Below are 24,739 nucleotides of genomic sequence, written 5' to 3'. Positions count from 1 at the left end.
GATACTTAATGCATAGTGTTTAATACAGATTAGCTATTGTTACTACTACTACTATTATTATTTTAAAGGTTTTATTTATTTATTTGACAGAGAGAAAGGGCACACAAGTAGGGTAAGCAACAGGCAGAGCGAGAGGGAGAAGGCGGCTCCCTGCCGCTTAACCGACTGAGCCACCCGGCGCCCATTACTGCTATTATTAAGCAAAGTGCCTTCTCTACAATGCAGTAGTTTTCCAGAATATGCTTAGAGTTCCTATCTAAGAAAACATTCAAGGTGCTCCTTGAGAATTTACATCACAATTTACATAGTTAGGCTAGTCTTTGGATAGAAGCTGGTTTTTACCTGGGAATATATGGTTCTGCAGGAGGAGGGGGGATGTAGAGATCCTGGAGAGCAGAACTGTCTCTTTTGGTTGGTGTACTGATGGTGCTGGAAGGCGTGGCAACGCTGCTTGTGGGACTTCTAGGTATAAGAGGCTGGTTAAAATGAAAAAGAAAATACATACACACACAAACAACACACAAAACAACAACAACAACAACGACACATAGTTATCATTTTAAAATTATCTATTTTTGCAGTTTTTGAACTTGGCTGAAATCAAGAAGCAGTTTATTTAGCGCACAGATTTTCCTTTCAATCTCCAAAACCAAATTAATTTATTACTTTAGAGGTTCCCACTTAGTTCTCAACTCACCTTACTCTATGGCATAACCATGTAAAAACCATTTATAAAGTAAAAGCACCATGCAGTGTTTCATAATGGTAAGATTTATTTCACAGTCAGAAACTTATTTAAATTAAATTTGCTTTGTTGGAATCCCACCTTTGAAGGGAAGACAATAAAGAGTAACTTTCAAAAGAATTAGTTCCTCACATCCTGACTGATACACAAGAAAGATACTTCTTATCTTTTCCCCCAAAAGATATACTATACTCCTAAGTTAGCAGAATGTCACAGATTCTCAGAAAGGTTTACAAGAATAGAGGATGAAAGGCCAATATGAGAGAATACTTTCTTTTTTCATAAAGATAAACACAACTAACTGTCTTCTCAAGGTCATCTTATGGTACATCTTCAAAAGTATGGTGATTAATGTAACACAATCATTCCACCCTTCATAGGCACGCACATTTAGCATTGGTTTAAAATAACGTTTAGATACACCTCTATAGGTCACATTTTCATGCCTATTTAAGTATGAAATGCTTTTTTAAAAATTAAAAAAGCATATATACTGAATAAAGCGATACACCAGAATGCATTAACTTAAGAGCTCTCCCAATTCTAAGCTTCAAAGCATTTGGAATGACCTTTTGCTTTGAAAAATTATCCTAAAATGAGACTAAAATTCACAAATGTTCATGTTTATCTTACAGATCTTATGGATTAGCTATGTATACAATAACATATTAAAAATAAGGATTTTAGTGCAATTGCAAACACAAAAGTAATGATCACAAAATGAACTGTAACTTCACATGATAAGATGTTGCCATTTTAGCCAATATGAAAACACTTTTAGCCAATCTATATAGACCCAAGTTCTATTACTTTCACATGTATTGCTGGACAAAAAAAAAAAAAATGGCATATTACAGCTATTTTATATTGTGACAAAGCTTTTTTACAGAGAAACAAAATATTCAAAAAACCAAACATAAATACAATGCACAATGTAGGCCACTAGGGTAGGCTACATAGTTTATGACTAAATTCATGGGTTTTGACCTTCCTTATTACACAGCTCACCTTAATAGCTTGAAATCACACATCCTGCCAAAATGATGGCTAAGTTTTAATCTATGTGAAATAGAAATTAAAGAAAGAGAGAGAGAAGGGAAATAATTGATAATTTATTTTGGGACTCTACAATATTCTATCTCATATGATGTAAAGGAAGTCAAAAACTTTACATGTTAAGAAATTTTGAAGTATTATGAGTGTGCAGTAAACTTTTGTTTATGCCGATTTTGAAAGAGTGTCCAGTTAAATTAAGTGTCTTTTAGTAACAAAAATCTTGGCGATGGGAAATCAAGAGATTATGTAGGTAATCAAGAGCCATCTGTATGGATGAACACCATGAAGTCTGAGGAAATGAAGCGTATTGTTTCTAGTGATATGTTACATGCCTCTACAACACATCTCTGAATGATAGGTTCTTTAGATCAAGTCTTTAGACATACTATATATAATCACTGTGATGTGACTGTATAATCGCTTTCCTCTTTGTTAGGACATCTTGGTACTAGATACAGATGACATAAAAATAAGTAATTTTCATCATTATTGAAATATTTAAAAAATCCATTATGCAGTACATTACTTTCCAAAACTTTGTAACATACAGTGTGAGAGAAAAACTTATATTCAGTATGCTTTTTAAATGCTCCAGTATCTCTTATTTTAAATTATTCTAATACTGCATGTGAACTAAAGAACAAGTTCTAAAAAAAATAAGCAATTAAAAATAATCTAAAAAATTTTTATTCTCTTTCTTTTGTTTTAGGGTCACTCTATTCTGAAGACCTATCCTTTTATTTTACCACTTATAGAAGTAAAGAGAATCTTTTTTGGTTAGTGCCCACCTCTTCCTTTCCTAAACCAAAAGGAAGAAAGGAGGGATGGAAGGAAAAAAGAGAAACAATAGTCAGTGCTTACAGGTATATTTTAAATAGCCATGAAGTGTGAGGTAAGGACCAACAGAATTTTTATTCTGCCTGGACCATTACTAACATTCTACATGGATTATTACTTGGATTCCTTAGGGTGCATGTGTCTTTCCACTTCCAGTAAGCTTAAATATTAGCCATGTCAGCGTTCTTCAAATTGCTATTTTCTCTAAGTTTCTATTTTCAGAAAGAAGTTGCTATTAATGTATCAGTTAGCATGATGCGCTAAATTAGTAAATACGTAGATGAAAAAGACTCTTAAATATGTTTAAATGAATAACAGGTTTGACTGTGCCAGCTGGTTCAATGAATTGAAGTGACTGAAAAAAAACAACTTATTCTTTTGAGAAAACAGAAATTAGTCAACCCTATTGCTTAACAACAACAACTGGCTAGTTATTGTATTATCTGATAAATCACAGGAAACATTTCAGCTGATCATCTGGCTAATCAGTATGCTTTGTACCAAATAAAACGCACAGTAAATATTAAATATATTCATTATACTTTGTCTACTAATTCTATTACTTTTCTTAAACTAATTCACACTAAAAAGTAAACATTCTTCTTGAGAATCCTATTTAAAAAATTATACATTAAGCAATGAAAAAATAAAATATGATAAAATAGAAACTTCATGGGAAGATAGAAATAGCTGCTTAACCCCAAAAGAAGTTTTTGTGATAATTTAAAATTATAATCTTTTAAAAACTTTTCTACCTTTGAACAAGAACTGAATACAAAATTAAAAAGAATGAAAAAGATGTTAAAGAACATTAGAAAGATAGGCAAAATTTGATTAAATCAAGCACAGAATAAATGATATTATTAGCCGAAATCACCAGCAAGAAATTCTTAGTTGTAACAAGTGGCATTAAAATTACAAACACCACCAATAACCATTTAAGTGTGTGAAAATACACAAAAAGTGACACATACGGCTTCTCTCGAATCAAAAAAGGAATTCTCTCAGCATCCAATTCACATTTTAATAGGCATATTTCTTAGTTTCAGAAAAATATCTAAATAAGTTAGCATAATAATGCAGAAAGATAGCTGCTCCTATCTTGGCAACATTTACTTTCCATCATCTGTTCATAACATAGAAAGTAGTTACTACAGCACTATGAAGAAGTCCCAATTTAAAGAAAAATGTAGAAATAAGGGTAATACTTTTTGATTTTCTTCTTGCCACCTTGATACTTTCTCTTATATCGGCAAAATATGGAAAGAGAATTAAGAATTATCATCATTTAAATACAAGGTTATTTTAAGACTGCTTCTTGTTACTCAAATAAGCATGAAGCTTCTGTGTAACTTAATATGCTACAGTATGCAATCAAGTACGATATGGATCCATTTTGGATTCTATGCAAACAGGTTTATTTCCTGGAAGGACCTTATCATAACATTTGGTTTTCATATGTAAATGGTCCTACTGACATAAAGCTCTGCTAAAACAACTCTGATAGATTTCTCAGGCACTGGAATGCATCTTTGAAAATATCCAGATTCTAAATAAAATGATCATATGCATCTCTTCAAATATACATTGGTAACCTTAAGTCAGTTAATGATAACTTACTACAGTCAATAGGACTATTACTAGAAACCTACTAGGTTAAACATACACATACATTTTTTCCATATTGTCAGTTTGAGCTACATACTTTCGAATCGTATCCTACAATATGGTACTACACAGATCTTCCTCTGAATCATGCGTGATTACTTCAGTAATAATATCCTACTCCTCCAGTTTAAACAGCATTGGAAGATTGTTATTGTTATAAAATAAGATTTTCAGCATTTGTAAGGAATCACTGAAATCTCACTTTGAATCCTCTGATGGCTCAGGTCTTTTCCTTATGTTCCCACTTCTAACGTTTTTAAGGTAACTGAGCACATCTGGAAGGCATACCTCTGAAACCTCAATGGTCTTAAAGATTATGAGAAAAGAGCTTCCATACTTAAGAAACTACATTTGACATTGAGGTTTTATTTGAAACATTTTACATTTTAAGAACTCTTGGCAAGCTTATCTTAAATGTAGTTGTCGCTCTGTCTGGTAAGTGAGCTGGCTTTCATAGGGCTATAGAAAGTCTTGAATGACACCAGTGACAAAAAGACAACCCCAAAATTAAAGATTAAAACAGTGTGTTATACATTATGTGGTCCTAAAATTCACGAATGCAAAGATCACAAAGAGCTTGCTTTGCCTTACAGGGGGAAAACACCCACTGAAATACGAATGATTACATAAAGTATAAAACCTGGCCATTTATTTTAGTCGCTCTGGGGAATAAGCACAGACTCGGATGGATCACAATACCCCATTATTCTAGCATAGAACATTAACACAAAGTCCTTACTCGATTCAAACACATTTTTATTATAATTCCCAACACAAGTACCAGAATGTTGTTTTATGTTAGCAACTCTGTTCTTAATCATCTAAACAAATGCTCCAGAGAAAATGTATGCTGGATTTTGGGAGGCAAGACATTGTATACAATTTTTTAAGTTTCTTGACCATATCAAGAATGTTAGATCTAATCTGGAAAATTATTGGGCATACTTTTCCCTGGGAAAGCTTTTCTTGAGTATTAAATTATTTGAAAAGAACCTAGGCAAAGGAAATCATGTATTCAAAATTCTCCCACTCTCAATGTTTTCACAGCTTTTTCTAGAATCTAAATTCATAGGTACAAAAGACTTGAGTTTTCTTTTATAAGCATATAATCTTTCCTTTCCTATTAGACCACCAAGAAAAGAAACATTGTTTTTCTGACCAGTAATTTGATCAGGAAACCATATCTGTATAGGTTTTAAAATACAGATATATGTGCATAAAAATATGTAGTTACATGATATACAAGAAATATAGATCAGAGTCACACTACAAAATGGCTTTATCCACTGAGTCATCAAATTTTGCACACTGTACTAAAACGAGCATATTTATTCTTGTGTTGTCCAGTCTTACTGGCATAGTTAGTACTGCAACATTAAAACTGGACTTCCATTTTTTTCAAGTTACAGTAAACATCATTTTTTAGAATATTAATTAAAGAATGAGAAACTAAATAATAAAGAAACTGAAAAATAATTTTTGCATTTTAGGTGATTATCTGTAGTCAGTGTAACATTTGAAAGCATTTGGCTGAAAAACACAATTGTGATTTAGATACTTTAATTAATCTGCTTAAACACTGCTGAACAAAAATTTGATGTGACAACTGCTTGCAGCTATTTACTAATTTGAGCATGTAAAACATATAATTGTTTCTGCCTTTCAGTCAGCACAATTACATTTTTAGTTAAGATTTCCTTTCTTCTCTAGTGTCATACTTAATATTGGTTATCTTCCTCTTCAAAACATGCTTTTAAAATAAAACTCTCAGAAATATAACTTTTGTTAGTAATGGTTTTTTCGGTCACCCTGATCCATAACTTCGATATTAAAACAAATTTTATTATTTCTTACGTTTTGGTTTTCACAGAATACTTTAACCATTCACATTTGTGTGTATTTGAAATGTGATGTAACCAGTTAGTGTTCTGTTGTTATACCAGTTGACAGACAAAATCGACTGTTATGACTATTTGCTTTCCATTTCGTTTTCTGCTCAAAGTTAAATCTCCTGTAAAAATGGCATCAAGATAATGCTAAGCAGTAAGATTTTAAATGAAAAACACAAAACCACAAAAGCAAGAAACTCTCACACAGATATAAGAAATTTATGGATTAGAATGCAGTTTAGGAACAAAATTTTAATGATACAGCTTGATGTTATTTCATATAAGAATGTGTTTAATGAAACCTATATCAGTATGTTGAATTCCAACATTGATTATAGTGATGATTTGAGAGGCATTCTCACCAAAAAAGCTGGGTTCTTTGATGTTTTTTTAAAAAATGCTGATTCCCAGTGATGATTTCAATCAAGATTCTTGCTATTGTCCAGCTAATTGTCCCATGCATCTCTTCTAAGAAGAAAAAATGACACCACCCACGCATGCTTGTGACCTACTCACAGTAACTTAAAACCACAAACACCAAAAATACACCTTGAAGTTTATCCAGAATTCCCTGGGATTTTCTTCATTAAATTGGAAGAACTTGACCTAAGTAATCACTAAGGTCACCAAAATCCAGGGCATTAGTAGACATGCTACTAAGAACATGTTTTTTAAAACAGTTCTTGGAAAGCAGGAAATCCCTGGTTTGCTCACACAGAATGAAAGATTCTATCTCATGTAAAACAACTCTACTATTTATAAAAATGGTGCAGATGACAACAGAATTCAATTCAGATTAAATCTTGTTTGTAATATTTGACTAAGGTATCTCTAAGTCTTTTAGTTCTATTGCAAAATGTTTGAGAAATCAGAAATTTTAAAAAAAGTACTGCCAGATTTCATGAAATGTACTAATGAAATTGCTCTGTGAGCATGAAGCTGAATTGTATGCTTTTGTTTATTTGGCTATAATTTCACGAATGATTTTCACAAGAAAATCCAAATCCAAATTTATTATTGCAGTTGAATAATAATAGAAGTTGCTACCCTTACAAAATATTTTGAGAAATAAAACTTGTTTCATGAAAATATGGTATTCTTTCACAGTCTTCTACCTTAGGGTAGACAAGGTTGAATTTTATTTGTGTAGGTACAAATTATTTCCTTGTTAGTTTAAAAAAATAATTATTCCTCATGTTAGAATAAAGTTTTTCTTTTTTTAAGATGTGTGTATTAGTGTCTGGCTTCCAAAATACACAAACCTGGCCATATTTTATTTGAAAATGTTAGTAGGTAAATTAAGCCTGGTGGAGAAGAAGAAGTTGAAAGAGACATATTGAATTAAATAAACGCCATAAATTATTTCTTTTTGTAACCTCTATCTAAATCTTTCTTAGTAGACTGTTTGGACAAAAATATGACCTAAGGTCCAATTCTCCAGGTGCGAACACTGAATATTTATATTTAACTGAGTTAATGGATATTTTAGCTCCAATGTGTTTGTACACATACCAGAAGCAAGAATACAGTAAGACTGGTACTTCGGTCTACACAGAGGATTATTCCTGCATTAAGCATTGCATTTTACATCTGAGGTTCTTTCTTAGACACTAGGAAAAATGTGTGGCCTCTGGCAAAGTCACAAAGGAATCCAAAACTGCCTGTAAGACCTTCTTATCTCATTATTTCTTTTGCTTCCCACCCCCGCCTGGGAGGCAGTCTACCTTTAGTCTACAGATTCTGGTACCATCAGGTTTTGTTCATCTTTGGTTAATTTACACTCTATAAAAATTCTGACCAGAGTTCCCATTACGCTTTTGGTGTCTCTGTATTTTAGAGTAGCCCAAAGCTGCAAAGTCAAGAAACAACTCTGTCATGGTACGATTTCAGGTCTTCAAAATTTCAGGGATATTTGGTGATGGTAGTATAGTAGGTTGGAGAACTTATCCATTGTTCTTACCACCAAGAGCTTGTTTTAACACCATTAGGAAGTATTTAATTAAAACCAATACTCTTCCTTCTGCTCTGTAAAAAGTCAGTCACTGGAGCAGTTTTTAAAGAAGTTCAAAGCAAGTTCCCCACCTTCCCAACAGTACTGTTTATCTATAAGGAGTCGAGCTTGGACAATACATTTCAGTGGAACTAAATTCAGTTGAAATAACAAATCTACAAAAATGTTGATACATATAAGCACTTATGGAAATGCTGATTTCCTTTTTTCTGATTTCAGCAATCTGAAAAAGTAAATTTATAAATATATCCAGAGTAACTGTACAGGCAATGAGGAATAAATATAATTAGTGATCTGGTGAGGCATATTTCTTGGCAGTTAGCAATGGACCTAAAAATAGTATCCTAATAACATATTATAATTATAATTAAACCATGATGTGAAATAATTTTAAAAAATCAAAGTCTTTGTTCTCCAGCTTTGAATATATACACCAAATGTGTGGCAAAAAAGAAGTGTTGGTCTTTCAATTATTTCAGCATTTTATATAAAAGTGATTAACTGGATAGTGTCATTAACTTAATCTCCAGTTTGTGCTTGTGGAAAAGAATCTAAAAAGGGACCAAATTATCAATTTATTTCCTAGAGATATTTCCTCAAGCACAGTTCATGAATCAGTATGAAAATAGTGTCTTTTTGGTGTTTGAGGTGAAATAGAAGGGATTAGAGAGAAGTTGTTAAATTTAAGTACACATATATAGAGAAAAAAACCCTAATGGCTATAACTGTGGGACTCTTCTTCAGTGTTTGCACCTCTCAGGATCTTTGAGGAAGACATGTCAATAGGAAAACTACAGAGTGGAACAACAAAGCAACTTATAATACAGCAAGAAAGTAAAATGATGTGATGGGAAAGTCTGATCTGCTAATTTATGATTTAATGAGTTAAAAAACATTGAGTTAAAAATTTAATGACATTAAAAATATTTGATAATAGACATATACTGCAATTCAAATGTTTTTGGACATATTCATACAGTTTACATATATTCATTTGAAAAATGAAAGATTAACATTAAAAATTTAAAGACCTTAATGTTAGAACATTTTATATGTTTTTATGTTATTTAAATATAATGAAACGTTGAGGTCAATAAGTAGTAAAGTTTTAAACAATGACAAATCATTATAATCCATAAGGGCATTTATGTGTAATGGAGAATTTAAGATTTTAGGGGGAAAAACATCTGAGAATGGTATAAGGTGTTAATATAGAAATAACAATTTTTATAGCAGTGACAACAATGGCATTCACATATATTGCTTTTCTTTTTAATCTGAACAAAGGGCAATGTTCTAGTTCGGTGAGAAATTGCAATTTAAAAAAAATTACACTTCTAAGAAAGGTAATATTCTCCTATTTTAAAAATGCAGGTTTTGGGAAAGACAAAAATTTCTTTTATGATGCGTTTGAAGATTACATTGACCGAAATGGAAAGAAATGTATTACTTCCTTGTCATTCATTGATCAGAATCATATTCTTATTACTTCCAAGATAACTATGCTTCTTAATGAATATAATTTATCAACATCCATAGAGTAATTTTTTGGAGTAGTTTCATGCTGAAGAAAAATGCAGAAATTCTAATGCAATAATTTCCCTATTTTGCTACCCGACAGGGTGGAAAAGAAAAAATGATCAGAGGGAATGCAGTAGGTATATTTTAATTACTATATAAAACTTTCTTTACCTACTGTTTATAAATAACTATCTTATGAACTGATTTAAAAGAAGTCTATAAACTGTCATCCAGTTTCTCCAAGTATGAGAGTGTAACTTTTAAATAGAAGATTACATCTCAAGATGAAACCTCTCATTTTCATCTTTATCCATATTTTGGCTTGAAATTGCTTATGTTTTTTTTTTTGAAATTATGCTTTAAATGTTTACAAATTAAGGCAGAGTTCTTTATCATTTGGGTTTTAGTTATAGTAACTTACAGATTTCATCACAATTAAGCCTATTAGGATAAGCTGTGAAGAGATAATTTCACAAACCAATTTTCAAAAGCATACAAGATTAATCCATATGCTGCTGAGATGAGGCACAATAAAGAAGCATTACTGAGATAATCTATGGCTAAAATGATGGTGTATGACTTATGATTAAGCTTCATTACCTGCAGAGCAAGGGGCTTCCATCTCATATTTTTCAGTAAAGCTGGTGCTGAGGTAAGCATGCTCTGAGGTCGCTTTTTCAAAGTTAAGATAACACCACTCGGGTCCTCTCGTAGTGCATTCACCAAATTTTTCAACTGCCACCCCACCTGGTAACCAGCAAAATCATTACAATAAAATTGAGGTACAGTATTCAAAGATTTAATGTTCTCCCCCTTTAATAAGATTAGTTAAAGAAAAAAAAAAGAAAATCACATAATTGGTGTACCATCCTATCAATTTTCAGGAGATAAATACTCAAAAAAGAAATTTTATCTCTGAATTGATTAACCATGTTATTGCATTAGAGTCCATATTATTATGAGATAAACATAATGGACATTTACCATGTCAAAGCAGAGACTAAAACTGTATCCTGCCAATGGAGTAATTTAGAGTTTAAGGAAATTATGTCATCATTAATGCTGTGCAAGGTCTAGATCCGAGCTCTGTTCACAAGTACAATTCAAAAATCCACATGCTTGAAGACAAGGATTTTGCAATGTCCTGAGCTTACAAGCTATACCACATGCTTTCTCATCACCATCTTTTAGAGATATGTGGTATAAGTCTCTCTAAATTAGACTGACTTTAAACTACTGATAGCTGGTACTGACAAAGCAAGACAACATTCTGATGCATGGAAGATAGCATCAATAAAATTAACCTTTCACCACGCTATAAGAATAGAAGAAAAACGACAACGTAACACTACTCCCTGCAGATGCTATTGGAAATGTGTCCCAAACGACCCTATAAACTTAAAATATAATGTGCTGAATTTAATGAAGCCATTCTCTTTGAGTATCACCTCAAAACATAATGTATAATTAAATCCAAGTACTTAATAAATGTCCTGAAACTTGACTTAACTGTTTTCCATGTTAAATTACTTCACTTGTCATCCTTTTAAGATTTTAAACATAGAATAATTTGTTAGTTTGCTTGAAGATGGACTAGTTATGCAGTTAATCAGGTAACTGAAATCCTCTATGCTTTGAAGCACATTAAAAATAGATATTACTCTAAGACTTAAAACACACACACACGCGCATGCACACACACACACAAACACACACACACACACACACACACACTTCACACTTAAAAGAGAGAGGAACCTTGACTCTAATGGATTAGAATTTTCCAGGATGTCATACAAATACGTTGGATCAAAATTTATCCTGGATTACAAGCAGGATTTGACAAGCGGTCTGAACAGTAATCTAGTTTCTTCCTAGGCACCCAAGTGCAAGGGAATGGATAACCTTGTCTGTTATTCGCCACTTTTTTGCCAGGAAGATAATGATCAAGCTGAAAAGAATAAGCACTTCCACTGAAAGAATCACAGACCGTGAGACTACAATGAAGAGGTGCTCTGGACTACAGCCACTGTGGGATAATGGGACACAGTGGCTTACATAATGCATGAGCATTTGTTTAAATCCCAACCTCTACTGCAGCTGAAAGGAGTGATGGTGAAGAGAAAAAGTCAGGACAGAAAAGAAGTGAGATGGCACAATGCTTAAAAACTCGGGGCAGGGGGTGCCTGGGTGGCTCAGTGGGTTAAAGCCTCTGCCTTCGGTTCAGGTCATGATCTCAGGATCCTGGGATAGAGCCCCGCATGGGCTCTCTGCTCAGCAGGGAGCCTGCTTCCCCCTCTTTCTCTGCCTACTTGTGATCTCTGTCTGTCAAATAAATAAAATCTTAAAAAAAAAAAACTCAGGGAGGGGTCCCAGATATGAATCAAAATGATCATTGTGATACTTGCCTAACACAAATAAGAGGCTGCCAGTTTTTTTTTTTTTAAATCACATTAATGCAGATAACTAAAGTAATGAAACTGGTCAAATGTCTCCCATTACATATTGGTGAGGATTATTATGTGCCCAAAGGTGTACTACATTGAGTATGAATCCTCTGATAGCTAAAAAGTATCTCTGCGGTCATTTCTTCAAGCCAAGAGTCAAAGCAAAGTGAATTCAAATCCAAGTGTTCATTTTGCTTGCCAAAAAAATAAGTGAGCAGATTTTTGAGTTCAAAGTTTAGAGGAGAAAACATGCTGTTTATATGAAGAGTTTATGAGCAACTTATTAAGGATAACCACATTTTATCATTACTTTTATTTATTCAAATAATTACTAACTATACTAAAATAGTCAATATGATGGTCATCTTTTTCTTTTAGCATATGTATTCTCAGCAATACACATTTCTATCCATCAATTTCTTTCCATTTTTTTCTGTTATGATCACTGTGTCTAGTTGAGAATTTCGAAGGCTAGATGGTGTTTTCCTGCATGATGTTTGCTGCAATTTGATTCATCTTGTTCTTTCATACTTTGTGCTCTTTTTGAATATACAATCCCCAAAAATAGAATTGTTTTTCCATGAAAAGGTAGAATTGTTTTTTGATGAGAAAGCCAGCAATTTGTTTAGATTTTAATTTTATAGCTGAATGTTATCTAATGGCAAAAAAGTATATACTTTCACTATTTCTTTCAGTTTTCTTTCTTTATTTTTTTCCGAGTTTTTATTTAAGTTCCGATTAGTTACCATACAGTGTAATATTAGTTTCAGGTGTAGAATTTAGTGCCCCAATACTTAAATTCAACACAAGTTTTACTATTTATCAATCAGCCTTCCCCCTCTGACTGATATAGCATCAGGAATATTTTAAACAAAGGTAAGCAAATATCCATGAAGACCCATATAAAGTATGTACCTTTGATTCCCCAATTCTACTTCCACTCCCATAAGGAAATGATTTGGATAAAAGCAGAGATAAATGTGCAACACATGTGCCACAGTACTGTTTAAACCAACCCTGAACTGTACATTATGTAAATGCCCATTAGTAAGGGATATAAAAATTGTTGTGTAGAAAAAAAGGAAGTTCCAAAATAGCAAATGTAACTCAACCCTACCTTTGTAAAAAAAAAATTATATAAATATAGAAAACATAGAGATAAGCAACATCATGAGCAGTGCTTGTGTTAAAGGGGAATAAGGTCTATAGTCTATATTTTCCTCTTTATACTTCTATTTGCTGAACTTTAGTGATAAACACATTATTCTTGTAAACAACAAAATGAACAAAATAAATGGACTTAGTCCATGAATAGTAATATTCCGTTTAGAAAATCAAGAATTTTATGAGTTACTTAATGAGGACTGTTTGTTATATAGGGACAATTTCCACAAAAAGTATAGAACCAGAAAGACAACAATATTTAAAAGAGTAAAAGTTAGTGATGGAGGAACCACATCTTCTTGGCTAATTATACTTTCAGGGGATTAGCAAAAAAAAAAAAATATTGCCCAGCTGTGTTTAATAAGAACTGTATTATCTGTTGATTTTTGGTTCAGTGAATTATTTCAGTAGATATTTAACTGTTAAATCAGGTTCACATATTAATTACTGAATGGGAATGAAGGTGGCTGAGCAATTCACAGCCTTTGTGTGACATTTTCCTCAATAACAGATGTAGGTTTCAGCTGTACCAGTCCCACCCAGGGCTTGTACACTCCTAAACAGCAACCGGACCTCAAGTCTCTCATTCAAATAGTCCTTTTCCTAGGAGCTATCTCAAACTCTCTAATTTGGTTCATTTCTTCATTAGTTTCTATGTTGTCTACTATATATAATTTGTAACAATTGTAACCATTTATTGGGTTGTACCATGTTCTGTTCAAGGGCTTAATATATGACATGGTATTAAAATTCTGGGAAAAATGATTCTCAGCTTTGGTCCTGTGATATCCTAACACATTTTCAGCCATATAATAAAGCATAGTGAATTCTTGAAATTAATTTATTTCTCCTTTAACTGCTATTGAGATACTTATGGTTGAAGATTATAGGGGGGCATGGGTAGTTGGCATGATATAAAGAGGCAATATATGAGTTAGAACTTCATGTGAAAATAAGCAAAATAATCATTTTCCAAGATTACCTCTCCACTTTCCCCTTTCTTTCTGGCTATAGTTTTAAAATATTGTGTGACAAACCCGAATTAGAAGCCATGTAAGGATATAAAAGTAATTTTAAAAAAATGATTGTCATGTATTCTTTACATTTGCTGCAATCAAAGCTTTTCTGTAGTGGAAGATTGAGGGAGATTTGAAAGAGGGAAGAAGGGATCCTAGTGGTGGCTAACGTAAGAGGCTAATCCACTAATACGGAAAGGAATTAAATAAGGTAAAAAATTTCACAAGACAGTGGGTTAAGGATACATGTGAAGAAAAATATACTAATAATCAAAGACATCCAAAAAGGAATCAGCTGACTTGTAAAATAGTGAGCTCAATACCAAAAGAGATGTTTCAATATTCTTGCAGAGACTAAATGATTACAATATATGTGCTGCCGAAGCGAGCACCTACATGATTACAATAGATTTTCAAAGTCATGACTCATTCCAACTGTAATATGCAGAATGGGTAGGAAAATGCAAATAGGTGATATAACAACAGATTAGGTCCTGGTACATCTCTGATTGCTTGTTCTCTGTCTTTTCTTCCTCCTCACAACAAATAAATGCAGGTGTTTACCCTACGCTGTTAGGCTCCTTTCTAAAACTGCATCCCATCTTCCTACAAAGGTCTCCTCTCTTTCCAGAGCTTCCAGTGCCAACTTTGTGTATATGCCTCTCACATCTCATCATCCCTGCCTCCTAGAACTCTAGTGACATACTTCCAACAGTTCAGTTCATCCTTACTAATAGCTACTGAATAATCAAGCAACAATAATTCACTATGCTATATTCTTCATAACTATGTTTCTTTTCTTTGAATTTTTTCAGTCTTAACATCTGTATGAGGGAAACTATTAAACCCGTTTCACATGTGAAGAAACTGAAGCAAAAAGAGTTACTAAGTTTTCTCAGCCAATATTACAAATTTGGTTAAGTGGCAAAGCCAGAATTTATATTCAAGTCTGTTTAATTCTAAAGCACAAAGCATTACGACAGCAAGCATGCCCCACCCTCTAAATAACCCAATGTTAATTCAAACAAATGCAACGTTTTGAAAATCAAACCCATTATCTCCTTGCTCTCATTCAACATCAGTAAAAAAGTTCTCTATCGTCTCAAATTTGGAGCATGGGGTCACCTACGACCACTTCCCTTCCTTTTTAATCCACTTGTCCTAAAGAATAGATCCTAGCAACTAATGTCCCTTCTTCCTGCCTTAGTTCTGGCTCGCTTAACCTGATTGCTAGATTTAAAGTAGAGTCCTAACGGGTCTTTCTGCCTCTAGTCTTTTGTACCTCCAAAATGCTGCTACAGTGAGAAAGTGTTCTTCCCTTAAGAACACTTGAAAAGTGTTCTGAAAGCCCAAATAAAGAATTACTTCCTCAAATAGCTCCTTCATCAATATGGCCACAGCTGTCTTGTCTTGATTTCTCTTTAATGGGCCTCTCAAACTTTAGCATGTGTTAGAATCACCTGGAAAGCTTGTTAAAACAGAATGCTGTGTTTTAACACTCAGTTTTTGATCCAGTAGGTCTGAGGTGGCATCTGCATTTTAAAACACATTCTCAAGTGGTGCTCAGGCTACTGGTCTGGGAACCACATTTTGAGAACTGCTGTACTATACAATGAACCTCTTGAAGGCAGTGACTCGCCCATGTCCAGAATATTTTAAGTGCTTAATGTTTTTAAGATTAACTATAATAATTTACAGTCAGTTTATTTATCATATACCTTCCATGTAGTATGCATGTAATGGTGCATACATCAGCCTGAGCTTCGTTAAAGAGCATACTGAGCAGCAGGAAACATTTACAATAAAGAGAAGAACCTCAATATAGGGTGAATGGAGGTGCAAGGGGAGCCCCCCAAAGGGGCATCCAACCCGTCCTTTCAGATGGAGGAGAGGCTTTCTATTGGCATAAGCTCAATTTCTTAGGAGGTCAACAGGTGAAGGGGATGTGGAGTTTGAGGGAAAGAAGAAAAGCATAAGAAAAAGTACCACTGTTTTGGGCAGCTTCCAGTTCTCTATGGGTGGAAGAGGTGGTAGATTGAAATACACACTCTCCTCAACACTGCTTTCTTCCTTAGCCATGTCTCTGCAAAAGCACCCTTCCTTCAGATTGTAACTGTCCCCCCACCTACAATATCTTATGTATCCATAATGGCTCACTGTGAGCGTAATATCTATCATAAAGCTTCTCAACATCTAGAACTCTATTTTCCTCATGAGAATCTCATAGCACACTGTATCTCTCTAGTGGCATTTTTTCACATACAGCCTCTTATTAAAGTTATGTATTTTCCCTCCCCCTCCCCCAGCTACCCTCCTAAAACTGGATTTCCAGGTTTTTTTTTTTTTTTTTTGAGAATAAAACCAGAGTCCTATCCGTCTGGATATACTTGCAATCAATAAGGTGCTTTACAAATGGTAGATACTTAATATCTGATAACTAGTGACATCATATGGTGAAATGAGAATGAAAGTGTTTCAGAGACAATAAAGTGCCTTGAAACTCCAACAGGAATTTAGTATGCAAAACCAAGATGTATTAAATTTTCCTCTAAATGTATATACTTGAAGATATTAAAGCTATAATAGACATTCTTTACCCAAAATTATCAAATAAACTTTCTTATAAGTGAACATTTGAAAAAAGTAGTATTTGCATCTTGGATACTCCAGATCTAAAGTCACAGTGATGTCATTATGAAAAGGAATGTTAACAGTGGATAAAGTTCTTATTTGTCATAGAAAGACTCTGCTTTGTCATACACATTATATAAGCATTTTTAATTTTTTTTATACCAGAAAACTGTTTTAAAGTGGTTGTAAGTAGTCCAATTTTCTCCTCAACATTTTTTAGAATATTTCATTCATATTAAGTTCATGGGTTGGAATGAGTATTTTAAAAATCACTATATGCATCTTATACAAATTACGTATTAGTTATAGATAATATGTTTTTCACATATGCTGACTACTAATATTATTTTCATGATTGTCCAAGGTAGCACAAGCCAGTGTCTCTTAAACAATGGCAAGCCGTATTACTTACTAAATTTAGATATAATCGCCAACTTGCACACTGAAATGTATTTTACATACAACACAAACCAGATTAAATTTCCCAAGAAAGTCTTTAAGGTAACCCAAATGTTAAAAACCAGAGGTTCTGCTTTCTTGTATGTGGGCCTTGTAATTCCTGGGGTGACAGCCAACATAAGTGGCAGGTCCCTGGACAATGAGTTGCCCAGATTAGGTGTACAAGAGGCTTTGGGGTTGGTGCTAAAGAGATGAGTGGCTTCTTTTCCTCTTGGTACAAAGAGGGAAGTAGTCTCTGATCCCTTTAGGTCATACCCTAGCCTATCTGATTCCCAAACATTTGGTGAAGTATTTGATCAGCATACAAAAAGAAGCTCTACACTATGGTCCCAAGAAGCCAAAGTTAAATAAGCATAAAGGTAAGAACTGAAGCCTATCAACCCAGAACTTCTTTACCTTTAGCACAGTTGTATTTGGAGTTATAAGAAAGCATTTCTATACCTAGACAGGAAGATAGAACATTTCTTAAACTATTTTTAAAGCTATTATCCTTCATAAGACAAAGTAACAGATTCATTAACATTTATACATGCTCCTGTGTATATACACTTTTACTCACAAGTTGTAATGTATAAATTATACCTCTTCACAAAGGATATTTCAAAGAGACTTGAGGTGTGCCTATATGAATGTCTGATGACATGAGCCATGATATACCCAAATGTCCTTCTACTCTTTTAAAAGCACTTTAGAGACTTAATTTAATACAGAACCCACCATGCTGTGACTAGTGACACTCTGTCTTTACCAAATCTTCTGTTGCTGAGATATTTATTATAATGTTCTATTTCTTCACATTATTAAGAAGATATTGATATGCTTAATAAAATCAACATTTTATATCTGTGACTTCCCCTTTCTTTAGCAAAACAACCTATGTGGAAGAAATGTCATAGTTATAAACATTTCGGAAGTAATGAATTTTGATATACAGTATCTTACAAAGACCCTAGAACTATAAAACTTGAGTACCAATCTAGAAACTTCACCTTCACCTAAATTCATCTTTTCCCACAAAATATTAATGAGAAGTTCTTACAATATTAAATTATAGTATGATTGGAGAATATCCTAATTCTGATCTTCCATTCATTTACTGAGTAGAAACAGAGATTTGCCCATGGTTCAAATATAAGTGAATATAAGCCAGAAGGTATGCATTTGGCTAAGTAACTACACACACAAAAAGATTTTAAATTCTAGCCATGAAGTAATTTAAATAGGTAATTCACAGTATGCAGAAATGCCTTAAGGTGTAACTATTTTATATAAAACCTTAGTGTTGATATTTTCATAAACATTAGTTTAGTAAAGGTAATCCTGGGAGAAGAGAAAAGGAACAATCATTTGAAAAGAAGGAATATGGGAATTAAAAGTTTTATTTTCATTAGGGGAAAACCCCCACAATCTTACATCTTTATTCCTTGAACCCTTCATCTCACATCCTCCTTAACTTTAAAAGGCACTTACCCAGTGAAATAAGAGGACATCAAGGCATTTGTTTTCTAAGGCATTTGTTTTTTATATGGCTTAATTTTACTCTGAAATTTGGACCATGTTGAGTTGCTCATAATTTGGCTTACATGTATGTTTTTGTACTTAATATTTTCATGTGAATTTCAGAGAGTCATATATACAGTGTTTGTACTATATTTAAAGAGAAAGCACATTTATAACTGCTATAGAATGAAGAAGTAGTCCAAGGCAGAAAGTCAACTTGGGACTACAATAAACTAGTACTTTTACCTATTGCACACCACCTTCCTGAAGTTTTTTCCTCCATAACCAACAAGTTCCCTAAAGCTACATCCGAATTTTTTGATTGGCTCATGCGGAAGCTTGTAGGAAGAAGAAAACAGTCATCATTTTTTTTTCCTTTACGTTTTACGACTCACCCACATAGTTTTCACCGAATTGACACATTTACTTATCCTGTTACTTGCTTCATCTCCTGTTACCTATCACATACCCTAACTGCAGCCTTTCTATCACTGGTGTCTCTGCTTCTGTGGCTGGCTGATTCAAGAACTGTGGGTACAATTTAGCATTTTGAGCATACAGCTCTCTTTCCCTTCTTCCATTTCCATATGGTATTTGGTAATGCTGTGGTCTCTGAAGGCCAAAGGTTTATTTTGGAGGCTTAATGGTTTACCTTTGTACATGCTATAGCAAACTGAATCAAAGCCAATGCTATTTTTATTTCATTCCAAAACATATAATTGAATGAATTTGGAAGCCTTACCCAGGGAAAGGTGGAAGAAGAAGACAATCACATTACAGTGAAAGGCATTTGGGGAGTATCTTTGATCATACTACCGAGCCTCATCTCCCAAAAATCAAGAATATATTTTAAAAGAACCATAACACAGGTTTTTAGCTAAAAGTTTTAAAGATATTTACACGAGTTAAATTTTAAAACAATTTTGAGTTTACACATTAGGAAATTATTACATTTCAGCCATTCCTTCCTATATTTCATTTCTGTTCTTGCAAAGATACTGCAAATACACATCTTAAAATAGAGTCTTAGTCAACAAAACTAAAGGATGAAACAAAGCACTGTTATCTAAAAATCTATAGCTCCTACTTAAAAGAATTCTGAGAAAGAATAAAGAAAATTTCTATATGAGTGAAAAGCCATGTTTAATTTTAATTTGGGAATCCAAATGAAAAAATTAGTTAAAAGTAACCCAAACCCTGTTATTCAAAAAGTGACATGCTTAAAAATGTGCTTTTGCTGTGAATAATGTTTATGATATCAGTTATTGTCAGACATTTAACAAAGACATGTTTACTTGAAAATATAAGCAAATACTACAATAGATGTCTATATATATGAAAACAAAACCAAAGCATGTATATATATGCATATATATAGCTAAATAAACATCATTGGAAATCTTTATCAATAAAAAATTTAAGAACTTCCATAATGGCTCAAAAATACTTTCACTGTAACAGTTATCTTTAGAAATCATTTTATCAGAAATCCAACAACTCAGACAAAAAAGGTAATTCAGTGTCAGCTCCAAGTGGGCCCATACTGAACTCTCTCAGCCATTTGTTCTAGTTCAAAAAAATTCTCTATTACCCAGTATTAGGGTAGTATGATGAGAGAAATGTAAAAGTAATTAGTGGTTACATTACCTAAAATTTCAGCCACCAGGCTGATTAGAATATTAATTTTGTGGATGAAGCCTATATTTGAATCCTAGGGCTAAATAACCTAAAAAGAATTTGAGATTATTATCATTATCTCTTGAATTTCCTGTGTTATGGTGCTCTAATGTGTTTCCCTTTCATGCAATAATTTTTATATTTTTCAGACAGTTAAATATTATCCACTAATTGCCCACCCCTATTACGGACAGAAAGTAAATTAGGCAATTGTGACTGGCTGATTTTTGCCTTTTCCATACGGGAAGGAAAAGGGCCGCACCTATGGATACTGATTTGCAAGTTGAGTTGCACTCTTAATAAGCCAAAGCAGGTAAGAACATCAGCCAATAGGTACATCAGAAACATACAAAATAATCATTTATATATTAAAAAAAACCTTAAAATTCCATGTAAAATAACTGGATTATATTAACTGTCTGTTGATACCAAAGGATGTATACATATTATTAATAAAAATAAATTGGGAGTAACCATTTTGAAAGGCAATTACATTTTTCCTGGTGAAGCTAGTAAGAAGTATAGAATTAAGAAAGAAATAAGTCAGGATGTAGAAATCTGCAGAAAAAATAAATTGGTTAATAGCAAGTTACCATCATTAACGCATCATAAAATTTATCTCCTTCATATAAAGACTTAATATAATATTTCAGTTGGTAACAGAAAACTCACAAAATACTGTATTGATAATAAGGTAATGAGTTGATTTTTCAAGGCAAAATATAATATATAGTTTATATCAATATGTGGCACTTCGAAACCAGTTTCCACACATTCTCACCAAATCTACAATGTTTAATGCAAAATAAAAGAAAAAACTTGTGATAATCTCATAAACTACCTACTATGTAAGGCAGAACCTGAAATAAAATACTACTATGAATAACTGAAAACTATCATGCATTGTTTCCTTTAATTTTTGATAAATGACTCTTCATGGTTTTTTTCCCTTTCAAAAGAGAACAATTAACTTTGTTTTAGAATACCAATTTCTCAGAACCCTAATAGAGTTATATTATGGTATTTTCATAGTCACTCGTTAAGCAATAGGTTAAATGCCATGTTAATGTATTCAGCCTCTGTACTCTAGCAACACCTTGGGTTTACAGGAATAAGACGTGAGGTACACCAGAAATACTGCCATTTGAGGTGTCAGTTTTCAATATATTGGGCATAAGGAATTATAAGATAAATATTTCCTCATTTGAGAAGGAAGCACAGAAAGAAATAGGCAAAAATAAAAAAGAGTGAGCAAGGTGAAGAATGGAGGAGAAACAGTCAAGTGAGAAGTGATGAGGATGGTAAGGGAAAGAAGAAGGAAATGGAGTTAAGAAATAAAACCTTAAAAAATAAAGACAACAATTTAGTAAACTTAAAAACAGAGAGAGAACGAAAGAACATCTGGTGTTAGTCAATATCATGGTATTGATTCCATTCAATAAGCCATCCAACTTCCTGCTGAAGTTCAGGGACTGGGCGGTAGGGTGAGCGGGCGGGGAGGGGAGAGCTGGACTTTAAAGGGTCACCACATTCTGTATCCATTCTGATGATGCTGGTTTCCCTTGTAAACGATAATCTCCTGTTCTGGGGTTAAAGGAGCAAGAGGGTGAAGACAAAGTCAAAAAGGAGAGACTAGATGTGAGAGTAAGAGAGAATAAGGGAGATACTTTTGAGAATTATATAAATGAAGCTAGAATGAACTTTCCAGATGACTCAATAGTCCTTTAATATGTTCCCCTTCCAGCCCCCACTGCCACAACCTGTAAGTCTTTTGAGCAATATTTACCATTTGGTGTATAATAAAGAACACTAGCTTACAGTACTCATCTTCCATTTCTCACTAATCAATGTCCAACATCCCAACTATTTGCACTAATCTATCTTTTTGACTATCCCAACCTAGTTATTTTCCACTCCAGTAGCCTCTGTAGCCACATGTATTAAACCATTTTGTGCCAGAATCTAGTCACCAGGTTCCAGAAGACCTTTCAAAATAATAGTGAATAAGTTTTAATATTTACACAAAATGAAAGGAAATTTTCCAAATGCTGGATTCAACCACCATATACCCCACTCCTTTTAACTGATATTCCTAAGAAGAAAATATCTGTTTTTAGTATGGATAGAATCTTTAAAACACTTACACACCAAAAACAGTATTAACATAAAATTTAACAGATTCATTAGGAATATGCCCCGATAGATTTAATAACTATAAATAATGTCATCAGCTAAAAAAACGTGTTAAAAGTGCATCGTGAGGGCAGAGTTGCTGGTTCAAACTAGGCCGAGGTATCTCCCAGAGAGAGGGATGTAGTGGCAGATGAAGTGGAAAAAATCTTGGGAGATTCCAGCAGCTTTGAGGAGTTGGATCTTCACTGGCGGGGAAGACATGCAATAGGACTCAGTCTGCTTTGCTTGGATGTTCATGATTTTTTCTTCTTCCTACCTGGCAGCCACAGTTTCTCAGCCACAGAAGTAGGTTGATTTGAAAAGCTTAAAAGCCATTTATAATAAAGAATATAGCAGTATGAAAAAGGACATAAGACTTCCAGTTTCACTTCAAATAAGAAAATATACGTTTTAAAAAGAGAGCAAACTAGAAAATACATACATCTAATTGGACATCTTGAAGATATACCATACTAACAATTTTTTAAAAATAGTATTTGAATTCATCTGTGAGTTATTCAACTTTCTTAGACCTTAGGGAAAAATTTCAAGATGCTTTTCTATGTATTTTAAAATAAGAAAAGTTATCAGATTTTATATTGAATATTACTACCTTTAGCAGTAATGACTTTTAGCATTACAAAAAAATACTAACAGGGCTAATAACATTCAAAATGTAAGACTGAACAATACTCTTCATTATTGAATCTAGTTGGTATAGAACAATATTGGCAATTATCCCACTATTCTGATCAATTAATTATTGGATTAAAAAATAATGTTAAATAAGTGTTTCAAATGTATTAGTCTACCCCTTAATGTAGTTATTATATCATAACTAACCCTTAATGTCTCTGGTAATTAATGAAGGGACAGAAGGGGCAACTGTAGACTACACATAATTTATACTTGTTTCAACTCATTTATCTACCTACCAAACCTTTTATAGTAACAAAACCAAGATAATTCCCATTTCATCACCTCTGTATATTGTCTAGTAAGAAGTTAAAAGCACTGTACAGACCACGAAGGAGGCAACAGAAAAAAAGAGAGAGCAGACTAGGCTACATTTAATAAAATGAGCCATTCTTACACAAATAGGTCTCTCATTTGAACACAAAGAAGATAATCTGGTAATTGATCATATTATTAAGGAAAGTTACTTTTAAGGAATCGAACACATTCTCTTGTCAGAGGATGTCTCTATTATCATCCAAAATGAATGTTTAGGTTCTAGTAGCAGTCTGTGGAGATGCCAGATTCCAACTGGCCCAAGAGTTGTTGCAGGTAAAAGGGGGGAAGGTGGGTTGGAAGGTTAATTTTTATTGAGCTCTTAATGTGTGCCTGGCATCGTAATAGGTGTTTTACATATAGACCTGAAGGAAAGGAGTGAGGAAGTAGCTATAAAGTTAAATTTCTAAGCCATTTCTTATTTTATTCCAACTGATTCACTGCCCTAGTTATGTAAATTCTCACTCCCTTTCCTCTTCTCTTACCTTTGCCAGCCAATCTTTCACTGAACCTGAGTTTCACTTACATGATCATTAGACTTCTTCCCCTTTTGCTTGATAATTTTGTAATTTGAGTTTGGGGAGAGAATATACTAAAACCGAAGGCCTTAGAGTCAGAGAGCTTTTTTTTTTTTTTTAAGATTTTATTTATTTATCAGAGGGCGCGGGGGAGAGCAAGCACAGACAGACAGAATGGCAGGCAGAGGCAGAGGGAGAAGCAGGCTCCCTGCCAAGCAAGGAGCCCAATGTGGGACTCGATCCCAGGACGCCGGGATCATGACCTGAGCCGAAGGCAGCTGCTTAACCAACTGAGCCACCCAGGCGTCCCAGAGTCAAAGAGCTTTGAGTTGCAGGTGAGTTAATCATTTTGAGTCTCAATTTCCACATACACTTTTTGTATAATTATTTTAAGTAGTAAATGAGATAAAATATGTA

General features: G+C 33.4%; 1 protein-coding gene across 5 annotated transcripts in view; it reads right to left on the bottom strand.

Annotated features, from left to right (window-relative positions):
- Nucleotides 1-24,739, bottom strand: part of CNKSR2 (connector enhancer of kinase suppressor of Ras 2) — a 282,747-nt gene that overhangs the window by 108,558 nt on the left and 149,450 nt on the right. For 3 of the 5 annotated variants that reach the window (XM_045089401.1, XM_045089398.1, XM_045089402.1), the window contains exons 9-10: nt 10,328-10,474; nt 343-476 (exon numbers count right to left, since the gene is read on the bottom strand). In XM_045089401.1, coding sequence (XP_044945336.1) covers nt 343-476; nt 10,328-10,474 — 281 coding nt within the window. The remainder of the gene's footprint in view (nt 1-342; nt 477-10,327; nt 10,475-24,739) is intronic. The other 2 variants (XM_045089399.1, XM_045089400.1) reach the window with 1 other exon arrangement.

This window comes from Mustela putorius, unplaced genomic scaffold, assembly GCF_011764305.1.
Source record: "Mustela putorius furo isolate JIRA1106 unplaced genomic scaffold, ASM1176430v1.1 tig00003836_pilon_pilon_pilon, whole genome shotgun sequence".
Classification (NCBI taxonomy): Eukaryota; Metazoa; Chordata; class Mammalia; order Carnivora; family Mustelidae; genus Mustela; species Mustela putorius.
The sequence above is the reverse complement of the archived record's forward strand: the minus strand, read 5'-3'. Positions and strand labels throughout refer to the sequence as shown.